This window comes from Orycteropus afer, unplaced genomic scaffold (assembly GCF_000298275.1).
Source record: "Orycteropus afer afer isolate SDZICR_OR568_19922 unplaced genomic scaffold, OryAfe1.0 scaffold00006, whole genome shotgun sequence".
Classification (NCBI taxonomy): Eukaryota; Metazoa; Chordata; class Mammalia; order Tubulidentata; family Orycteropodidae; genus Orycteropus; species Orycteropus afer.
In genome coordinates this window covers 14,763,541-14,783,510 of record NW_006921593.1, presented here as the reverse complement: position 1 = coordinate 14,783,510, position 19,970 = coordinate 14,763,541, and the positions used below count along the sequence as shown (strand labels likewise).

At 54.3% G+C, this 19,970-nt stretch overlaps 1 protein-coding gene across 1 annotated transcript in view; it reads right to left on the bottom strand.

The window, feature by feature from the left end:
* Window positions 1–11,625: 11,625 nt before the first annotated feature.
* GNA12 (G protein subunit alpha 12) overlaps window positions 11,626–19,970 on the bottom strand; it is a 92,584-nt gene continuing 84,239 nt past the window's right edge. Inside the window, exons 4-5 of the mRNA XM_042781162.1 lie at window positions 15,292–15,342; window positions 11,626–12,195 (exon numbers count right to left, since the gene is read on the bottom strand). Of these exons, the coding sequence (XP_042637096.1) occupies window positions 11,626–12,195; window positions 15,292–15,342 (621 nt within the window). The remainder of the gene's footprint in view (window positions 12,196–15,291; window positions 15,343–19,970) is intronic.

Here is a 19,970-nt window from a genome sequence, read left to right as displayed (position 1 = left end):
GACGCCCCGTGGATCCCAGGTGACACATGGGGTGCCGTGAGTCAGAGTCAGTTCGACCTGCTCTGGTGACAGCCTGGGCTGTGTGAGGCTCCCCGGTTTCCTAGCACGTTGCCGGGGCTGACGGGGCCACGAGACATGGGCCCTTCTCACTCCTGAGGCCGCTGCCTGCTGGGACTTGTGGGGGCAGAAACACTCGGTTCTGGGGAGGAGCTCAGGCAGGTCGAGGTGGGGCTGGGGTGCTCTGGTCACCGGGGCCTCCCCTGATGAAGCCGGCCTCTCAGCTGCTGACGGGGTGTGAGTGTAGCCGTCCGCGACTGGGGGTTCCTTTCCTGCCTCAGTGTCGTCACGTTTCACATCATGCATGCAAAGCTCCGTTGTGTGCCCCAGGAGCCCTGGGGTGCAATGGTCGAAGCGCATGGCTGCCAGCTGAAAGGTTGCCGGTTCGAACCCACCCAGCAGTGGCTCTTTGGGGGAAAAGGCCTGGCCGTGTGCTCCGATAACACGACAGCCTGGGAAGCTCTCTGGGGCAGTTCTGTTCCACTGAGGGGCTGCTGGGTGCGGGGAGGCCGGTTCTGAGAACTTCAGGAGCAGAGATCAGAGGTGCTGCCTTCTACTCGAGGATGACTCCAGTCTCGGCCTGTGACGGTGGCTGAGACTGTCACGGAGGGGACCAGGGCAGGCAGGGAAGGGACGTGCTCCCTCCTGTATGACCGCAGTTCACGAGCCTGGGAATCCCCCCTGGGCGTGTGCCAGCCAAGCCCCGAGAGAGCTGGCAGCTACCTGCAGACTGACTCTCAGGAGCAAGGCCCACGTGGTTTGGTGACCGTGTGGGGTCTGGGTCACTGCACTCTCTTTTTCTCTGGCAAGGTCCCCAGGACTCGTAAGAACAGCTCCCCTAGCTTGACAATGGGCAGCACACATTTGGGTAAGACCAAGCGGCTTGGATGGAGCTGACAAGTGTTTTAGGGTCACAGCCTCATCTGTGTTGTGTTGGTGTGTGACCAGGGGAACGTACCTTGTACATGCCTTAAACACCCATGTGCACACACCCAGTCATGCACACACACACATGTATGCACACATATGTGTACACATGAAAAACTATGCTCTGATTAGGGGTGGGGAGCCCTGGCTAAGGAGAGGTACCCCTTCTTCTAGCACCCCGATTTTTCCTCTCTCATTTTCTGCCCCATTCCTCCCCAAAGCCCAATTTCCTCGTGAGATGAGGGAGAAGATAACTCAGTACAAATGCACCAGATTCCAGCCTGGGTAGGAGAGGAAAGGGGGTCAGCCCACAAGCCCTCCATCTGCCCCGCGTTTCCAGGACCCTGGTGAGGTGTTGCCCCATTGACCCCACCTCCTGGGACACTGGAGCCAGCATATTCTGTGACACCACGTCCCCTAGTGGCTCAGCCACTGGTCTGCAAGTCCAGACTTGGACTCGCATGGTTAAAGGGGCGCTGCCGCACTCCAGGGAGCCCCGAGGCACGGTGTGGGGGGCTCAGCTGTTCAGGAAGGGCCGCAGGGGAAGGCCTGGTGATGTGGTCCCGCAGATGATGGCCGAGGGAGCCCCACTTGACGGCCGCTGTACAGGCGCCCACGCTCCAGGCCACAGGCAGCAGCCAGGCCTTGGGAGGGCGGGACCGCCCAGCATGCTAGGGCCACACAGTCCTATCTCCTGGGAAAGACAGCCCACCTTCTGAGGGATCCCTGTAGGGGGAGTTCTTTATACAGATCCCATCTTCCCAGAACAACACTGCACAGGGATGTCATCCCCGAGTCGGCATCAGAGCCCTGGTGGCACAACGGCGAAGCGCTCAGCCACCAGCCATTTGGTTGGTGGTTTGAATCCACCCGGTGGCTGCACAGGAGGAAAGAGCTGGTGATCTGTCCCAGTGAAGTGACAGCCAGGACGACGCTGTGGAGCAGCTCTCCTGTCACGCGGGGTCCCTCGGTGTCGAAAACCAACCTGATGGCACCTAAAGACATCGTCTTTAAGGAAACGGGTCCAGAAAAGGTGAAGAGCTGCTGGAGCTGGGCTTCTGGTCCAGTTCGCCCCGACCTTTAACCCCCGAGCTCTCTGCTCTGTTCCACTGTCTGTCTGAGGAACAAGAACTGGGGAAGTCTAAAGAGGAGGAGACACGAGGTTGGAAAGCCGGTACGTGTGGTGTCACTGGGGGGTGTGGACTACACCCGGTGACACTGTCAGGGGGTGACACCAAAATGACTGTCCATAAAATGTTTGTGCTTTGTTCCAGCAGAAACTCGTTATTATTATAATAGATAAAACCACCTGTCGTTACTATAACAAGACCACACCTGCTTCCACTGTGGCTGCTGTTTTTACAGTTGCTGATTCTGTCAAAATATTCTGGTGTCTGAGTGACAATACTGTGGCGATGAACCTGTGTCTATCACTTATTGAGAATGAAGTAGCAAAGCAAAAGCAAAAAAGGCTTCTGCTCAGTCACTGTCAAAGCTGCAACAAACGTAATGCAATGCAGCAAGATTTTAGGCAACAATTTGGTAGTGTTCATACAATCTAAGAAATACATCCCAGCAACGTCCAACTACATCCCCGACCACCCTATGATCAAAACGAACACCACATGTGACTAAGCATTCTGTATGGTCTGGTGTGGGAGGTGGCTGGGGAGGGGGGTGACCCCAAGCCTACAATGCCACTGTCTGATTCTATGACTAAGATCAATCATTATCAAGGATTCTATCTGGTCTATTGCAGGAAGTTGCCAGGGGTGGGGGGCAGTGACACCAGCTCCAGTGCCACTGCTGGCCGGTGCCCTCAGATGCAGAGCAGACCCCTCCACCTAGCTCTCCTCCCAGGGTGTGATCGAGAGTTTACCAGCATGCATCTTGGCAGCTGTGGCCACCGTGGGCTCCAGTCTCCCAAGTGGGTGGCCTCGCTCACTCAGCTGAGGGTGCCAACCCAAACAGAGCCCCGTGTTGCTGCGGCCCCGCAGATTTGTTTGCACAGGGGCTGAGTGCCCAGCAGGGAGAGCCACACCCTTGAGGTGGAGGTGAAGGGCTTCACGATGCCGCCCGTAGACCTGCCCGGGGCCTGCGTAGGTAAGGCCCTGAGTAAACAGACCTTCCTGGCAGTGAAGACAGGCCTCTGGGCTGCTCCCTGAGCTGGACGTTGGAGCTGAGCCCAAGTGTTCAGTCACACTGGGACTGTCCTGCGTGACGGGGGCAATTATCCACACGCCATAGTCCTACTGCTAAACCCAAGGAAATGGCACATTTATGGCCTTTACAGGACATGCGGGGCCATCTCAACATCACAGATATTCTAAGACTGGCTCTATTACATGAAGAAAGGGGCCCTGGGGGAGCAACACTTACACACTGCTAATCTGAAGGTCAGCGGTTCAACTTGCCCTGTGGCCGGCTCTGCGGAAGAAAGACCTGGCAGGCTGGTCCCATAAAGATGTCAGCCAAGGAAACCCTAGGGCGCGGTGCAGTTGTCTCTGTCACATGGGGCTGCTGTGAGCTAGGAAAGACTCGACAGCACACACAATTAATGTAAGGAAGTCTGGCTTCGGAAAGCTGTTAACAGGGAGGGAAAGTCCACAACAACAGTTGGAGACTCCCCTCCTTCTCCCACAGCAGAACCGTGATGCCGGACACCCCAGAATAGCCCAGAGTCATTCTTGAATTAGAAGCTCTAGGGGCGCTGTGCTTAAAGCACTGGGCTGCTAACCAAAAGGTCATCAGCTCAAACATACTAGCCACTCTGCTCCATGGGAGAAAGATGAGGCAGTCAGCTTCCACGAAGACTGACAGCCTTGGAGACCTTATGGGGCAGTTCTCTTCTGTCCTCTAGGGCACTGTGAGTTGGAATGGACTCCACGGCAGCAAGTGTGTTTTGGGCTTTGCTTCCATTAAGATTGACAGCCTTGGGGACCCTGTGGACAGTTCCACTCTGTCCTCCAGGGGCGCTGTGAGCCAGGATGGACTTAATGACATTGAGGTTTTTTGGTTCTATTTTGGAATTCAGCTTCTGGGGTGAAGGACAAATGAAAATAATCTTGTATTGGGTTTATTTGGAAAAAAGACAAGGAAAAAAAGCTTCCAAGGAGTGTTCTGGGGTCACTACTTGCTCCCTGATATTCCTACTGATGATCTGAGGCCAAACACCACACTGACCGACTGGCCAAGAGGCCATGGGAGGCACCAGGCCCTGCGTCCTGGGGTGGCCAAACGGTCCCTCCCACTGAGGCTCTGCAATGCCACGGCCAACCCAGTGGCTGACCACCGGACTGTAAAATACACTTTTGGTACTCCATTATGTATGTTTTCATTGCAATACATGGTACCAATACACTGTTGGCTTGGCACCACCACGAATGCCTGGTGAAAAGGCCCTTAAGTTCAGCCCCGATCCTGTGCTGGGCACGTGGATGGTGGAGAGAGCGGCCGGCTCCCCCGGACCCTCTGCAGCCTGCCACGGGGGTTAGGGACAGACAGTGGCTGTGCATCCCGGCTACACCTATGCAGTCAACTGTATGGGCCTGAGTGAAGGCAAAGGGGGCTTGACACCTCCAGTCAGTGTCAGAAGGGGACTAGTAGTGATTCTAGAGCCCGACGGACTTGCCGAGTGGACTCCGACTCGCGGGCCCCATTCTGACGTTGTCCATCATCAGGTTCGTTACCGGTGGCACCAGGTAAACACGTAACAGAGACGTAGGGGCTGTGGGCGCAGGGAGGGGATCGTCCTAAGCTCTATGGACTATCCGTGGGCAGTGCCACGACTGTCACTGGTAGATCAAACAGCGGGCTTCTGTCCATCCGTCTATGGGGGTCCAGTTCATTGGGAAGTCCAGGTAAGTGGGGAGAGCCCCTGAGTGGCAGCAGGGTCTGGTGCTCGGCCACCACCTGGTTCAGTTCCTGAGCCAGGAGCGGCCCGTCTCTGGGTGACTAGCCTCTGCACTGTGCTGCTAACCCTTCTGAGGGCAGACGTGGAAGACAACTGGGGCTCCAGGCCACTGTTGACGGGACTCTCAAACGAGCCAGTTACGGGAGGAGGGAGGTGGCGGTGGCCCCACGGACCAGAGCAAACCCAGGTACTGTGCTCATGCCTGGCCTCAAGGCTCCCAGCCCGGCCAGCAGAGGACACAGGCAGCCTTTGCCAAGGCCTCCAGGGTGAGACGGGGGCTTTAGCCAGCAGCCCTCAGGGTGCAGGTCAGAACCGCGTCCCCCGCTCCGTGTGCTGGCCTTTGCCTCCTTGATGCAGCTTTGCAGGGACAGACTCCCCGTGTGGATGAGCCAGCAGCTTCTCTGGGCCCAGCGCAGCCGCCCAGAGCAGGTGGACTCCATGAATGGCCAGCCAAGTGCAGTCCAACCGGGAAACCCCTCCCCGTCTGTGACCAGCTGGGATTATGCTCAACCGAGTGAAACACATGTGCATCTTAGCATACAAAATGAAGCCAGTTCATAAGAGGGCATCCAAGTGACAGGCTGGGCCAGGTGGCAGGCTGGGCAAGAGCCCTCCACTTCCCAGAACAGGCGGGTGGAAGAGGAAGGCCCTTCGCCAGGGCCACAGCTCCGGCCACACCTGGCCCTGCTGATGGCACCGACAGAGGCTCCGCCTGCGGCCTGGCAGGACAGCCGTGCCGGACTTCCCCTTGGTTCACATCATAAACATGCACAAAACGGAAGCCCTCTCAGGAAAGCACTTCACTGGTGGCTGGCTCCAGGCTGAGCTGGCGCCCCTCTCCCAGGAGCCCCTCTAGAGAACCCATCCCCCATCAGACACTGTCTTCAGGGCCCCCTACAACGAAGCCCTGGAAAGGACACGGCCAGGCTTTCTGCTGCCGGAGGGTGGAGTTTCCAAGGTGAGGATGCACCTCCACGCCACTCCAGACCTAGTCCTCAGCTGTGCAGACCCTCGCCCACGGAGAGGAGGGCCTGTGGGCTCCCAGCCTCGTTCCCTCCCCTCACTACGCAGACTCTGCCCAGGAATGGCCACACTGCCGGGATCTAATCCTTGATTATTTCTGGGGGCATCTTTACAGAAGCAGACTGTCTCATCTTTCTCCCTCTGGGTGGCTGGGGGGTTTGAACTGTTGATCTTTCACTTAGCTGCTGAGCACTTGTCCACTGTGCCACCAGAGCTCCTTCCTTTGAGCAGGAAATACAAACACTGAAAGATGTGCAGCTTCCAATTCTTCCAGGAGCTCGTCCAGCAAGGGGTGGGGCGGGGACTCCAAGCACCAAGGACATCCTGGTACCCCACTCCCCAGGCTCCCAGACCCAGATGCCATCCTGTCTTAAGGAGCCACCTGGGGGTGGGGGTGGGGTGCTTCTGGCAATCGGTGACCCACATAAGGCTTGTGGTTGGACCTTCTCACCTGATGTAGCACCGCCACCGCATGCGGGAAATGTGACCCCATTTTAACGTGCAGCCCCGACACGAAGTAAGAGGACCAGACCTGGAGTTCCAGAGAATTCTGAAGGGAGACACAGAGCATGTCTCTAGGGATCTGAAGTCTCTCTGTGGAGTGTAGGACGTGGATAGGACCACTGAGGCGGAAGCAGGCACTCTGTACCCCACAGACCCCAATCTGCACCCCGCGGGCCCCACACTCTCACGTCCCGACTTCAGACCTCACCTTTCACTGGACACCAGCACAGGCCAGTACCCTGACTGCCTGCAAAGCCCCGTACCACAGCCGGTTCCACTTCTGAGTGGGAACTGAACTGTCTCTGGGACAGGGCACCTTGATTTCAAGGCCCAAGCCAGCATGTGGGGAAAGGTGGCAGGTCCGAGCTGAGCCAGCCGAGCCTTCCCCTGGCAGCTGACACGCACCCCCCCCCCCCACGGGGCTGAGTGTCCGTGAAGCCCAAGAGCAGCCACAGCACGGCCCCTGCCCCCCAACCCCCAGGCCGCTGTATGAACTGAGGGACCCCTCTGCCATGAGTATGCCTGTTCAGTGAAAGACCCCAGACAGAGCAGGAGGGAAATGTAGGACAAAGGTCAAAACCATCAACACACCAGGCTTATGGACTGACAGAGACGGGTGGGAGCCCCGGACCCTGGCCCTTCAACGCCCTTCGGTCCTGGAACTGCACCCACCCGCCAACCCCGTGAGAAGCGTGCTCCCCTGAACACCATCACCCGCATGACACCAAGAGGACAGCATCGGCCCAAAAACAAGGTTCAGAAGGCAGGGAGGGCAGGCCCAAAGGACAGGTGGAAACGGGGAACCCGGGGAAGAAGCAACAAGAGAGCCGTCACACTGAGAGGGCTACCCCCAACATCACTGATGGAGTGTGCATCAGCTGCCGAGCGGGAAACCAACGGGCTCCGCACATTCTCGCTGACCACCGTGAAATGTCTGAGAACAAAGCAGAACATGAAACTACCGCTGACGGAACTCTGGCCAGGGATGGTGATGGCTGCTCAGTGTGATACACGGAACTGCTATCATTAACTGTGTATGCTAAAGGCCGAGGAGGCAAATTAATGTCACTCTACATGTAACCTACAATGAAGTAAAAAATAAATAGGACGTCAATGCACCGCGAGCGGTGAGGTTCCCTGGGTGTGTGGGGGACACCCACCCAGCCCTCTGCCCATCCTGTTCTCTGCTTCACCTCTTATGCCCAGGCTCGGGGCCTGATGCTTAGTAGGTGCTCCGGAAATGTTTACTAGCGTCACGAATAAACGTGCAAAACAGTTCCCTCCTAAAAAACACCCAAGTGTGTCTTTTCCTTTAAAGCAAAGCTGCCTCCACAGGCATGAGACCACCGAACTCACCTGCTGGGACTTCTGGACAAAACGGTGCCCGAGGACCAGAGGGACGAGCCGTGCTGTGGAAGCCCAGCAAACCCCAGCCCTTCACAGACGCAGCTGCTGTGCTTCTTGGGGCTGCCTGGTGTCGGGACGAGTCTCGGAGGGCCTCCCTTCAGTGCTCTCAGGCCAGGCTGCACGTTACTCGCCTGGGAGATGGGTCTAGGTATCCAGGCTCACACCTGACTCACACCTGATCCACCCAGGTGGCCCAGGCTCGCTTAGAGAACGTCTCAGTTGACCCAGCAGTGGTCACAGCTGAGAGCAGCCACCTGTCCGGCTTTTGCAGGTGAAGACGTTGAGCTGCAGGGACTCAGCCGTCAGCCGCGTGAAGAACTCCACGCACAACATGACCCTGCTGCTGGGGAAGGTGCTGGCCTCCCCACTTGCGATGGTTCTATCCCTTCACCTACACACATGCTGTGATCCCCTTCCCCCACGTTCCCAGCCACTGGCCAACAAAACACAGATCGCGCCCCCCAGAGACCAGCTGGTCGGAGAGAAGGGTCGGGACCACAGAATCCCAGCACTGGGGCAACTGCTTCATTTTGCGGGTGGAATCCAAGCCCCTGGGGACTGCCACCCCAGACCGTCTCCACCCCATTTCTTGAGGGCCCCCAGGCCTGTGGACCATGTCCAGCGTCGGCCACCAGGCCCTTCTAGAACACAAAGCATGACTTGGTCTCCCCCGTGTGTGTACGCGCTGCTGTGACACCGTGTGAAACTCAAAGCAACGAAGGCTTGTGGCACTTCTCATCTGGCCCAGGCTTAGCATGGGGCAAGGAAAACTGTCACCAAAACAGTGGCTTTCAAGTAAAACGAGGACTAGAGCAATGTGCTCTGAATTCTGGGGACAGAGAAGTTACTTTGGTTGGTTTGAATGTGAGTGACGTTTCATCTTAAGCAAAGTAAGGCTGAGGATTTGTTTCAGTAAATACCCAGAGGGAAGGTGGTCAGCGCCTCAGCCTGGACCCACCGAGGCCAAGCTGCTCATTGTGGAGTGGATGGCAGGAGCCAGTCAGCCGGGCTGTCACTCTAAGGGCATCTCGCTCTGACACACCAAATCAGTAGACGTGTGCTCCCACCATCTCAGGCAGTCCTAGCCAGGAACCTTGTCTCAAGGTAATTTTTTGACACTGGAGTTACAAGAACCTGATTTCATTTTTCTTTCAACAAAGAAGAAAAAAATGAAAAGATTTCGAGAGCAGGAATTCTAGAGATCTTTATAAATTACACAGCTGAGACTTGAAAGCTTTGAACTTCTCCACAAGCAGGAAGTAGAATTTTCCTGAAATCATGCCGTTCTCGTGTGTAACCGGAGTAGCGGTGAGGACATGAGGACGCATTTTAGTTTAAGGAAGGTTATTGTTACATTTATTTATTTATTTATTTTTGCAATAGACGAGGTACAGCCGCCTCCTGCTTCTCCAACATCTCCACAAGAAAGACAGTAACTGAGAAGAACAGGGAATGATAAAAAAAAACCCAGTAATACAAACGCCCAAGGCTCTGGAGCCCGCCACGACTCCGACCTCTGCGTGGAGAAGCCGCAGGGGCCTGAACGTCAGCTCGTAAACACTTATCTTCTTCACCAGCAACAATCAACCTCGGAGTGTCAGCTGCAGGCGTGCTCAGGACGTCCCCCAGCCCCACGCCGTCACAGAGAGGAGAAGCCTAGCATCAAGGAGAGCTGGTCCCAGAGCCCCAGCCTTCGGGCCACCCCCCACTCCGTCTTCTGTTCCCCATCTTGGATGACCAGTTAAACCTGGTCCCACTGCCTCAGTCCGGGCCCACTTCTGGTTTTGCAAGTGAGCTGGCAATGACACCCAACAGACTAAAGGGGCAGGAGAGCTCGCTGAAGGGTCAGGCCCGTGTCCTTGGGGCACAGGAGGCGTTTTCAGGTTGGCTGAGGTGGGGCTCTACATCCTGACAGGCTGACTGTGAAGTCGAATGTGGCTGACAGTGCCACCGGGGGGTCTGAGGACCACCTGAGGGGCCCCATCAAGAGCCTTCTCATCCCTGAAAACCTGGCCACCACCCTGCTCATTTCCCAAGAGCCACAGGAAGTGGCACAGAGACAGCAGAGAGGGAGAGGGCCCAGGGGACATGCACCCATGGGGCCTCCCAACCAGAAGCACGGTGACAAGTGGGGTGACACAGAGCACACCTGTCCTCCTCTTCTCCAAGGTCAGCATCAGCCGGAAGATGAATGTGGATTCTGCATGCGCAAGATGAGGCGTTAGAGAGAGGCCAGAGGGGACAGGGACCGGGTGGGGTCCCGGGCACAGGGCTGGGGGATGACACACCCGACCAGGAGTAGTCTTGGGGTGTGGGGTGGGGGACCCGGGGGTGGTCGCAGGGCACGCTTAGAGAGCACGGTCTGCAGGAGAACCTGAAGGCCACCATGCTCCAGTGATGGGCATGGTCTCAGCTGGGCCCTGGAGGTGGTGGGAAGTCACAACATGGGTGCTGGCTGGTGAGAGAAGACAGCTTTTAAAAAGAAAAGGAAAAGCTAGACGTCCCCAGGCACACTGGGCAGACTTTCTGGTGACACAGTGGGGGCGTGTTTGGAATGCAGTGTACTCTGGACACAGTGAGACACCTGGCCAAGTGATCCTGGCCAAGAGAGCTGAGCTTCAGCCCGTCAGGACCGTGCCACGCCCAGCCCTTGGCAGCTGAGCCGGAGAGCTGCGTGTGAGTGCTGGCGTGTTCTGCGTGCAGCCAGAGCGCCCAGAGCCCCTGAGAAGAATCGGGTTTGCAGAGAACTGAGAAGGGCCCCGCTGTCCAGAGGCGTGGGTGGGGCTTGCTGTGAAGAAGCGTGCGTTTCTCCGGAGTCTGTGGGCTTCCCAAGAGGTCGGCCGCTAGGAACTCCCCCAGCAGCAGCTCTAAGTGTGCCGGTGTGCAGAGCCCAGATGAGAGATGTGGCGCTCCCTACAGCGACCGGCACGCAGGATAGAAATGCCATCACAAGGCCACTCGGTTTGGTGTGTATGTCGGTCCCACAGGGGAGGGAGGGAAGCCAGAGCAGGAGAGGCTGTGTGCGTGTGTGGGGAGCACCTGCTGGCGGTGGGCCACTCCCACAGGCTCCCATGCTGTGGAGTGCTGCTGGGCAGTTCTACGGGTAAGGCAAGGGCACCCACACAGGCTGTGGGCGCAGAAGCAAGGCCTCCTCAGCTAGGCTCTCGCCCGCACGCAGGGGCGGGACGCAGCTTGGCTTAGAGGCACACTGGCACGAGAGTTTCAAAAGGCGACCCACTCATGGGAAGGGTGGCATCAGACGCTAAGTCTGGGCTAGGGGCCAGCTGGTGCGCTGAGCTTAGGGGCACTGGTGTGCCTGCAATCATGCACAGACTACTGCTGATCAGGACCCTCAGGGTAGCTTGCCTCATGGAAGACTTGAGTTAGACAGAAAAGCCTTCTGCAAGGCCACCAGGTGTACAGGTTTCTGTCATCAAAGAGTGAGAATGCACACGTGTCCACGCACACCCCCATCCACATATGTGCGCACACCCACAGGCACAAACCTTGATGTGAATGGACTCAGGAGAGGAGGACAGTGTCTGGAGCTAGCTGTGACCCTGGAATTACAAGTTAACACCAGAGTAATCTCTTGGTTGCTCAGTAGTCTTCCTGGTGCCCAGGACTCAGCAGATGACACCAGCATGCCTCTGTCCTTCTGCCAAGCGTGCGTCAGCTGGCTGGTCTCATGGCATTCCGGAGCCTGGTGTGTGAAGGCCTGGGCCCTGGACACCCATTCTGGGACCATACGGCCACGGTCGGCTTGGGGACGGACAGCATGAAGATGGGTCTCCTCACTGGAGCATGATGTCCTTCAGATTCTCCTGCAGGATGGTGTCCTTCACGGCGTGGAACACGAAGCGGATGTTCTCCGTGTCGATGGCGGTGGTGAAGTGGTGGAAGAGAGGCTTGCTGCGGTTGCGCCGCTTCCGGTCGAAGCACTGGACCAGGTAGCGCTGCACATCCTCTAGCCGGCGGGGGTCGCCCTTGAAGTCGGGGAAGTACTTCTTGATGCTGACGGTCTTTACCTTCTCCACCAGGAGGTCTGTCTTGTTGAGGAACAGGATGATGGAGACGTTGACGAACAGCTTGTTGTTGACGATCGTCTCGAATATGTTCATCGACTCCACCAGCCGGTTGGTGCGCCTGTCCTCCATAAGCACCTGGTCGTACTCGCTGGAGGACACCATGAACAGGATGGACGTGATCCCATCGAAGCACTGGAACCACTTCTGGCGCTGGGATCGCTGGCCACCCACATCCACCATCTTAAAAGGGATTTTTTTAATGACGAAGTCATGCTCCACAATGCCCTTGGTGGCCTTCCTGGCCAGCAGGATGTCTTGCTTGCTAGGAAAGTAATTCTGTAAAACACAGGGCAACGGAGAGGTACAGGAAAGGAAGAGAGACCATGAGGACACAGGAACAAAAGGGAGGGGCAGGAAATGGGGAGTCTGACTTTGGAAAGAGTTGGACCAAAATACCACAAGCAAGTTTCACTGAGAAAATGATACATTTACCACAAACAGAAAGTGAAGGAATCAGACGGGTCACTTAAAAATGAACAGAGAGCAACAAAACAAAACTCCGCCCTCGGAAACCCTCTGGGGCACGGTTCTGCTCCGACACTCAGGGGGTGCCGTGAATTGGGGTGACTCAACAGTGACCACAATAATGGGAATGGTAAAATTTAAATCTATTTATTGTGGCGTAGTACCCTAGCCATATGACTGCTAACCAGAAAGCTGGTGGTTCAAGCCCACTAGCCATTCCTCGGAAGGTTGGGCAATCTACTTCCATAGTATACTGCCTTAGAAACCCAAGGAGGAGTCACTATGAGTCGGATCCAACTCGACGGCAGTGAGTTTGGTCTGGGTTTTATTGCTGTCGTGGGTGCTATCAGTAGGCTCTGGCTCACAGCGGCCCCACGCACAGCAGAGCCAAACACTGCCCAGCGTGTAGCATCCTCACAGCCCTTGCCGTGCCTGAGCCCATCGTTGCAGCTGCCGTGTCAGTCCATCTCGATGAGGGCCTTCCCCTCTTGCACTGTCCCTCCACTTTGCCAAGCATGATATCCTTTCCCCAAGGGATGGTCCCTTCTGACAACATGACCCAGGTAGGTGAGATGAAGTCTGGCCATTCTTGCTTCCAAGGAGCATTCTGGCTGCACTTCTTCCAGGACAGATTTGTTAGTTCTTCTGGCAGTCTGTGGTACTTTCAGTATTCTTCACCAGCACCACAACTCAAAAGCATCAGCTCTTCTTTGGTCTTCCTTATTCACTGTCCAGCTCTCACATCCGTATGAGGCCGCTGAAAATACCGTGGCTTGTGTCAGGCACCTCAGTCAACAAGGAGACATCTTTAGCACTTGAAAGAGGTCTTTTATAGCCGACTGGCCCAGCGCAATACGTCATCTGATTTCCTGACTGCTGCTTCCATGGGTGTTGATGTGTCGTCCTGGGGTGGCTGGCGTGTTGCTGTGAGGCTGGAGGCTATGCCACAGTATGTCAAATACCAGCAGGGTCACCATGGTGGACAGGTTTCAGCAGAGCTTCCAGACTAAGACAGGCTCGGAAGAAGGGAGGGGCCATCCACTTCTCAAAGAACAGGCCAGTGAAAACCTTATAAACAGCAGTGAAACATTGTCTGATATATTACTGGAAAATTCAATTATTTAAAAAAAAAAAAAAAAAGGGAATGGCGGCCCATTGGTCGGAGGAAGGCAACTGCAATGCGCACTGTTGGCCACAGTTAATCTCTACCATTGCTCCGTTTCTGTGTGTAGATACTTTTTACTTCTCTAACTTCCACGAACTATACGTTCCAAAGCCTTACTGAGAATGGATTTAATTTAGGCTTAGCAATGCTATGTAAAGTTTGCAATAGAATTAAACTGTTATTCTTGGGAAATTCTTAAAATTGTCAGCAATGCACCTAGGGTAGCTGCAATGACTGTCAGACCACTCTGAGACTAGACAGTTACAGCTTCTCCAGTGACTGGTGCTCAAAGCCATGCGTGCAGCAATCTTGATAAACATTCAAACATGAGTCTCTGGGTACAACTACCAAGTCACAAGGTGTCCAGGGGACTAAGGAGCACATCAAATGATACGGCAGGGACGTGAGCACAAAATGCAGGCTGAGAAACCCCACAGGATAAATAATCCAGCAGTCACTTCAACAAACACATTGAAAGAAACCAAGTGAGGGAGGGAGAACCCTGTAGACTCCAGTCAGTGTAAGTGACAGCCACCAACTGCCGTGCAGGGATCTCCCAAGGCTCTGGATTCAAACTGCTGAGCAGACGGACGGGTGAACACCTGTGAGAGAAGGGGCGGCGGAGGGAAACCACACACCAGCCAACACCAAGCGACGGTACTGAGGCCGTGACTATTTTCCTGAGATCTCCTCTAAAGTATTACTGATGAAATGACATGCTGCTGGATTTGATCCAGGGGGAGGGAAGGACACTGGGGAAACAAGACTGGTTGTGAGTGACAACAGCTGAGCCTGGGGTCTCCCGACACCACTTCCTTGATTTCTGTGTGTATTAGAATTTTCTATAATGAAGCCTGAGAGGAAATCCTCTCTTAACTAAAGGCTCCTTTACGATGAGCTGGGAAAAGAACTCTTCTAAAAACATTACTCCATATCTACAGTTAGTAGTGACTACAGCTTTATGGGAGCTCTGGGGGCACAGTGCCTGAGGCATGTGACTGCTAACCAGAAGGTTGCTGGTTCAAACCCACCAGCCACTCTTGGAAGGCAGACTGGGCAATCTGCTTTTGTAAAGATTTACCACCTCAAAAACCAAAAGGGGGCTGCTGAATCGGAGTCCACTTGCTGGCAGCATGCCACTGTCGGTCGGTGTGTCACACTGGGGTGGCTCACGCACGGCTGTCGTGTTGGAAGCTCTGGCATCAACATTTCGATCCCAGCAGAGGCACTCATGGTGGACGGGTTCAGCAGAGCTCCCAGACCGTGACAGACTAGGAGGGAAGGCCTGGCGGTCTGTTCTGGAAACCAGCCAATGACCACCTTACAGCTCACAAGGGACACTGTGCCTTGCTGTGGGCCCGTCACCAGGAGCACCCACTGCTGGGGGAGGACGTCGTGTCTGGTGAAGCAGAAGGCCGGCGAGGGGAGGAAGACCCTAGGTGAGATGGACTGGTACAACCACCGCAATGATGCAGTCGAACGGTTGGCAACCGAGGATGATGAAGGCCTGGGCAAGGCTTCAGTCTGTTGTCCGCAAGGTCAACGTGAGTGACTCAACGTGAGTGACAGCTGACTGCATAGCAGTTAACAGCAACAAGGTTCTATGAGCTTGAAGGTGAGGATGCCCTGCACCTGAGGAGACCCCTCCCGGAGCACTCACTTCTCCCGCAGGCCTAATCCGAAAGCAGAGCTAAGCAAGGGCTGCCTGACTGCACGGAGTGCCCTCCTGGGTCTGTACTCACCAGCTGGCCGATCCGGTCCAGGTTATCCAGGAAGTACTTCACGGATTCCCCCTGTGGTGGAGAAAACACATTCGGGGCTCAGTCTGGATGCGGACACTCAGGGTAGCAAACGGAGGGAATGAAGAGTAACAAGTGCCCTGTCACAGCCACGGACATCAGAAGGCAGAGTGAAAAGACGAGAGCGCACGTGTAGTTTTAAAAGGAAAAACACGTTTTTTTAAAAAATTACAGACACAGTTTCCCCAGCTCGCCACCCCCAGCTTCACATGCAGCCTGCGTGTGAAGCCCCTGCTGGGTCCCCACAGCTGTCCCCCCCTAGTGGAGAACTGCTGCTCCCGGCCACGGCCCCAGCAGGGAAGGAATTGGAACTGAATGTGCACGGCAGCTCCTACAAAGGGCTCTGCCTCTGAGGAAGAACTCAGTGAACTCAAGCGCTGTCTTCAAAGACAGCGACTCCTCAAGGGAAGAGGTACATACCCAAATATTTTCGGTTTCCTCACAGGCTACTGTCCCACTACAACTTCATACACTGTTGTCCCGGCTTCACGGTGCATGATATTTGGATTTCTGAGGTAGAGTGACAACGAGCCCCCATCACCCAGACCTCATCTGGAATAATGTCCCGACAAGTGGGGATGTGCACCACAGCTGGAGGGCCACCTTCAGCCCAGCCCAACCCCATCTTTGGGACACCCTGAACCCCCCAGCGCGCAGCACTCCTGTGGAAGAGTCGGGAGCGGCTGAGTGGTGACCCAGACAAAGGCAGCTGGGATGAAGCCTGTACCCATGCATGCCATGGTCTCCCTCAGAAAGAAGTGTGGTGAAAACCAAGGATGACCCGTCAACGCTCTGAAAGCTGGTGGTCCCAGGAGACACCTGATGCCTCACCAGCGCTCTGGGCATTCACGTCGGCCTGGACACTTCCCCCAAGTGTCACGAGTGGTCAGGCCTCTGCCACCCACTGCAAGGGGCCATTCTGCATTTCCTCAGATAGTATTTCAAATGACATTTAGTCACTGCCATTGAGCTGATCCCGAACCATAGCTACCCCTCCTTGGGTTTCCGAGGCGGTATCTCTACAGAAGTGGATTGCCCAGCCTTCCTTCCGAGTGGCTGGTGGGTTTGAACCGCCAGCCTTCTGGTGAGCAGTCAATGCCTTAGGCACGATGCCACCAGAGCAAATGTAAACGGCAGTAACGGGCACACAGGGCTTTTTCTTGGGATCAGTTGTTAAGCTGGTTTTGAGTCAGTTCAGGGTCACACCACTCATCTCTCCGTTCCTTTGTGGGGTCTGCCCCCAGGGGACAGGCCCATTCTGTCCCAGTCAGGGGGCTGTCTGGGTATGTGGCTCCCATGTACACTAACCGTCCTGCTGCCTTTGTGAAACAGACAGCACTGGCCCGTGATGTCCTAAGACGAGTAAAGCCCTGCACCTCCAGCGCCCAGCGCGGCAGCCACCAGCACTCGGAGCTGCCAAGTACCTGGAACGTCGCCAGGATGACAGGAACAAATTTAAATTTTATCTAATTCACATTCCACATTTCTACACTACCATCTCAGAACATGGTTTTCCTCCACCATGACCACCTGTGTAACTGCTGGCCTTCCCATCCGAAGCAGATGTCAGTGCAGGCGCTGGCCTAGAGTGTGACCACACACCCTCAGACAAGCGCCTGAAGGCCAGCAGGGGGGCCAGGTCCTCAGGCCTGTGTGGGCCACCCTCTCCCCAAGCAGAGGCCAGAGTGGACAAGAAGGCCAGCTCCCTTCAAGAAGCACAGTCTCCCAGGCTAAGATCAAGGCCTTTTAAAAAACAAAAGCAACAACTGTAGTTTGGGTGAAAGTTTACAGAGCAAATTGGTTTTCCGTTCAACAAATGACACACACTCTGTCACACAGGTGACAGAGCTGTTACACTGGCTGCAGTCCCCTCACGGCAGCAGCGTCTCCCCGCTTCCTCCCTGGCTGCCCCGTTTCCACCGCCCTCTGTCCTCCCTTCTGCCTTCTGAGCTTGGACTCTGGGCACAGGCAGCCTCTGTGATGACTCACGAGGCGCCTGTGTACGGGACCAGCCCCACTCGGTCTGGAGCCTGAGGTGGTGGCAGACTGAGGACATCCCACCAGCCCTGCCGGCTCCCCATCAGCCTCCCAACACATTTAGTAGTTATGAATGACGTTGCCCGCTGCTGCACTCCCACACTCCCAGTAGGGAGGACCAAACCTGTATACAGAGATTCTCCTGCAGGTAACACTGGGGACTGTGGGCAAAAACCAAACAACTGTCTGAGGTTCTGGAGAGCGCTCTGGGACCGAAAAAAAGCAGGCAGGATTTGGAGGGGCACTGACACCCCGGAGGAGGAGGAGGTGAATGGCCCGGAGCGAGTTCCCCAATCAGTCACAGTGGCCTGTGGCAACAGTGAAAATCTGGATAGGAAGCCCTCCAGAGGAGCCAGGGGCAGGAGAAGGGACAATTAGGGCTCCCAGGCGGTGAGGAGGAAGCCTCAGAAAGAAGGGAAATTCTGAATTCTGTGCCTCAACTCTGCCCGAGATCACGGGTGGCCCCCAACGTCACACTCATGGGACAGACTAAGACTACAGCAATCAGAGCTGAGATCTGGGGCCCAGCGACAGGCTTGACGGTGTTGGCAGTTCTGGTGCAGCCAAGTCAACCCTCTGTTAAGATGAAAACACCAACATTCCCTGGGTGAACATAACAGACATCTCGAGTCCCTTAAACATAACATTTGTAATGTCCAGGATACAACCCCAAATTCCTCAATACACAGATAGCCCGGAAAAAGGACCTGCCTTCAAGGGGAGAAGCCATCCACAGACGCCGGCTCTGGTAATGCTGATGCCGTTCCTACAATCATGCTTAATTGGGTTAAAAATGCTTATCATAAATAAAATCTTAGCAGAAAACACAAAAATAAACATGGAAATTTTAGAACTATAATACTGGAAATTAAAAAAAAAGTTACTAAACAGCTTAATAAAAGACTGCAGGTGACAGAGAGGAAAGAACTAGCAAATTTTGAAATCAGAGTAAAAGAAACTACCTGACCCTCCCAAAAAGTTAAAAAAATATTGGGGTGGGGGGAATGGAACAGAGATTCAGGGACCTGTGGGACAACTTCAAAAGGCCTAATACACATGCAATTAGAAATCTAGAAGGGAGAAGAAGAATGGGGCAGAAAGAATATCTTTAATAAACAGCAGAAAGTTTTCCAAATTTCGTAAAAGACATAAATTTACATATTCAAGACACTCCACAAATTCTGAACAGGCTAAATATGAAGAAAATCATACAAAAGATATTAAACACATTCTTGAATAATCCATGAGTGAAAGAAGAAATTACAAAGTAAACTAGGAAATATTTTGACCTGAAAGATACTGAAAATACCAGAATTTGAGGGATGGAGCTAACGCAGTGCCACATGAAGAAATCTGTAGCCTTAGACGCTTCTGTCAGAAATGACAGGCAATCCCAAACCCCTGACCAAAGGCTCCACTTCAAGGCTCTGGAAAATGACAAAGTAAACCCAAAGGAAGTACAAGGTGGCAATAATAAGCCTAAGACCATATATCAACAAAACAGATATCGAACAAGAGGGACAATGAACAAGGCCAAAAGTTGGTCTTTCAAAAAGGTCAACAAAACTGATAGCCTCCTAGCTAGAGTGATCAAGAAAGAGAAACCACATCACCACTATCAGGAATGAAAGAGGAGTGATCACTACAGATCCTACAGACAGCAAAAGGGTGTTAATATTATAAACAACTGTAGGCCAAAAACTGGACAATTTAGATGAATTGAAAAACCTGCTCTGAAAGTTCAATTTACCAGAAGTGATAAAGTATGAAACAGAAAATCAGAATTGGCCTACGTTTATTCTCAAAAATCGAGTTTGTTACTAAGATCTTCCTAAGAACACAGATAGTGCCACTGGTGAACTTTAGCAGACACTCCGAGAAGAAACAGCACAAATCGTACACACACTTCTTCAGCAACCAGAAGAGGAAGGACTGCGCCCCACTCCTTTTATGAGGCTTGTGTAACCGACACCAAAGCCTGGCAAAGGCATTATCCAAAAGACAATCAAAGACAACGTCCCCTTGAACACAGACACAGCTCCTTAACAAAACCTCAGCAAGTCACACGTGGTTAAGTGCTTGGCTGCAAACCAAACGGTTGGCGGTTCAGACCCCAGAGCAACTCTGCGGCAGGAAGACCTGCTTCTGTCAGATGACTGCCTAGACAACCCCCCGGGGCAGTTCTCCTGGGCCACGGATGGCCATGAGTCAGAATCCACTCAGCGGACCCTAACGTCAATGAGGACAAATTCAGTCACTGACCTGTTTTCTGTCCCTGTCATCCTGCCTTCCCAGAACGTAATTTATGTGGTTCCACAGCGTGGAGCCCCTGGACTGGCTATCTCACTTGGCATCATGCCTGGAGGTCTGTTCAAGCTGCTGTGCTCAACAGTTTGTTCCTCTGCACTGCTGTGCTGGGTCTTATACTGTAGAAGTTACAGCTTATTTAATCAGTCACCAATTTAGAGACATGTTAACGTCTCCATATTTTAGCTAAGCAGCCCTGCTGGCACAGTGGTTAACGGGCCGGCTGTTAACCAAACTGTCAGCGGCTCAAACCCACAAGCTGCTCCATGGGAGAAAGA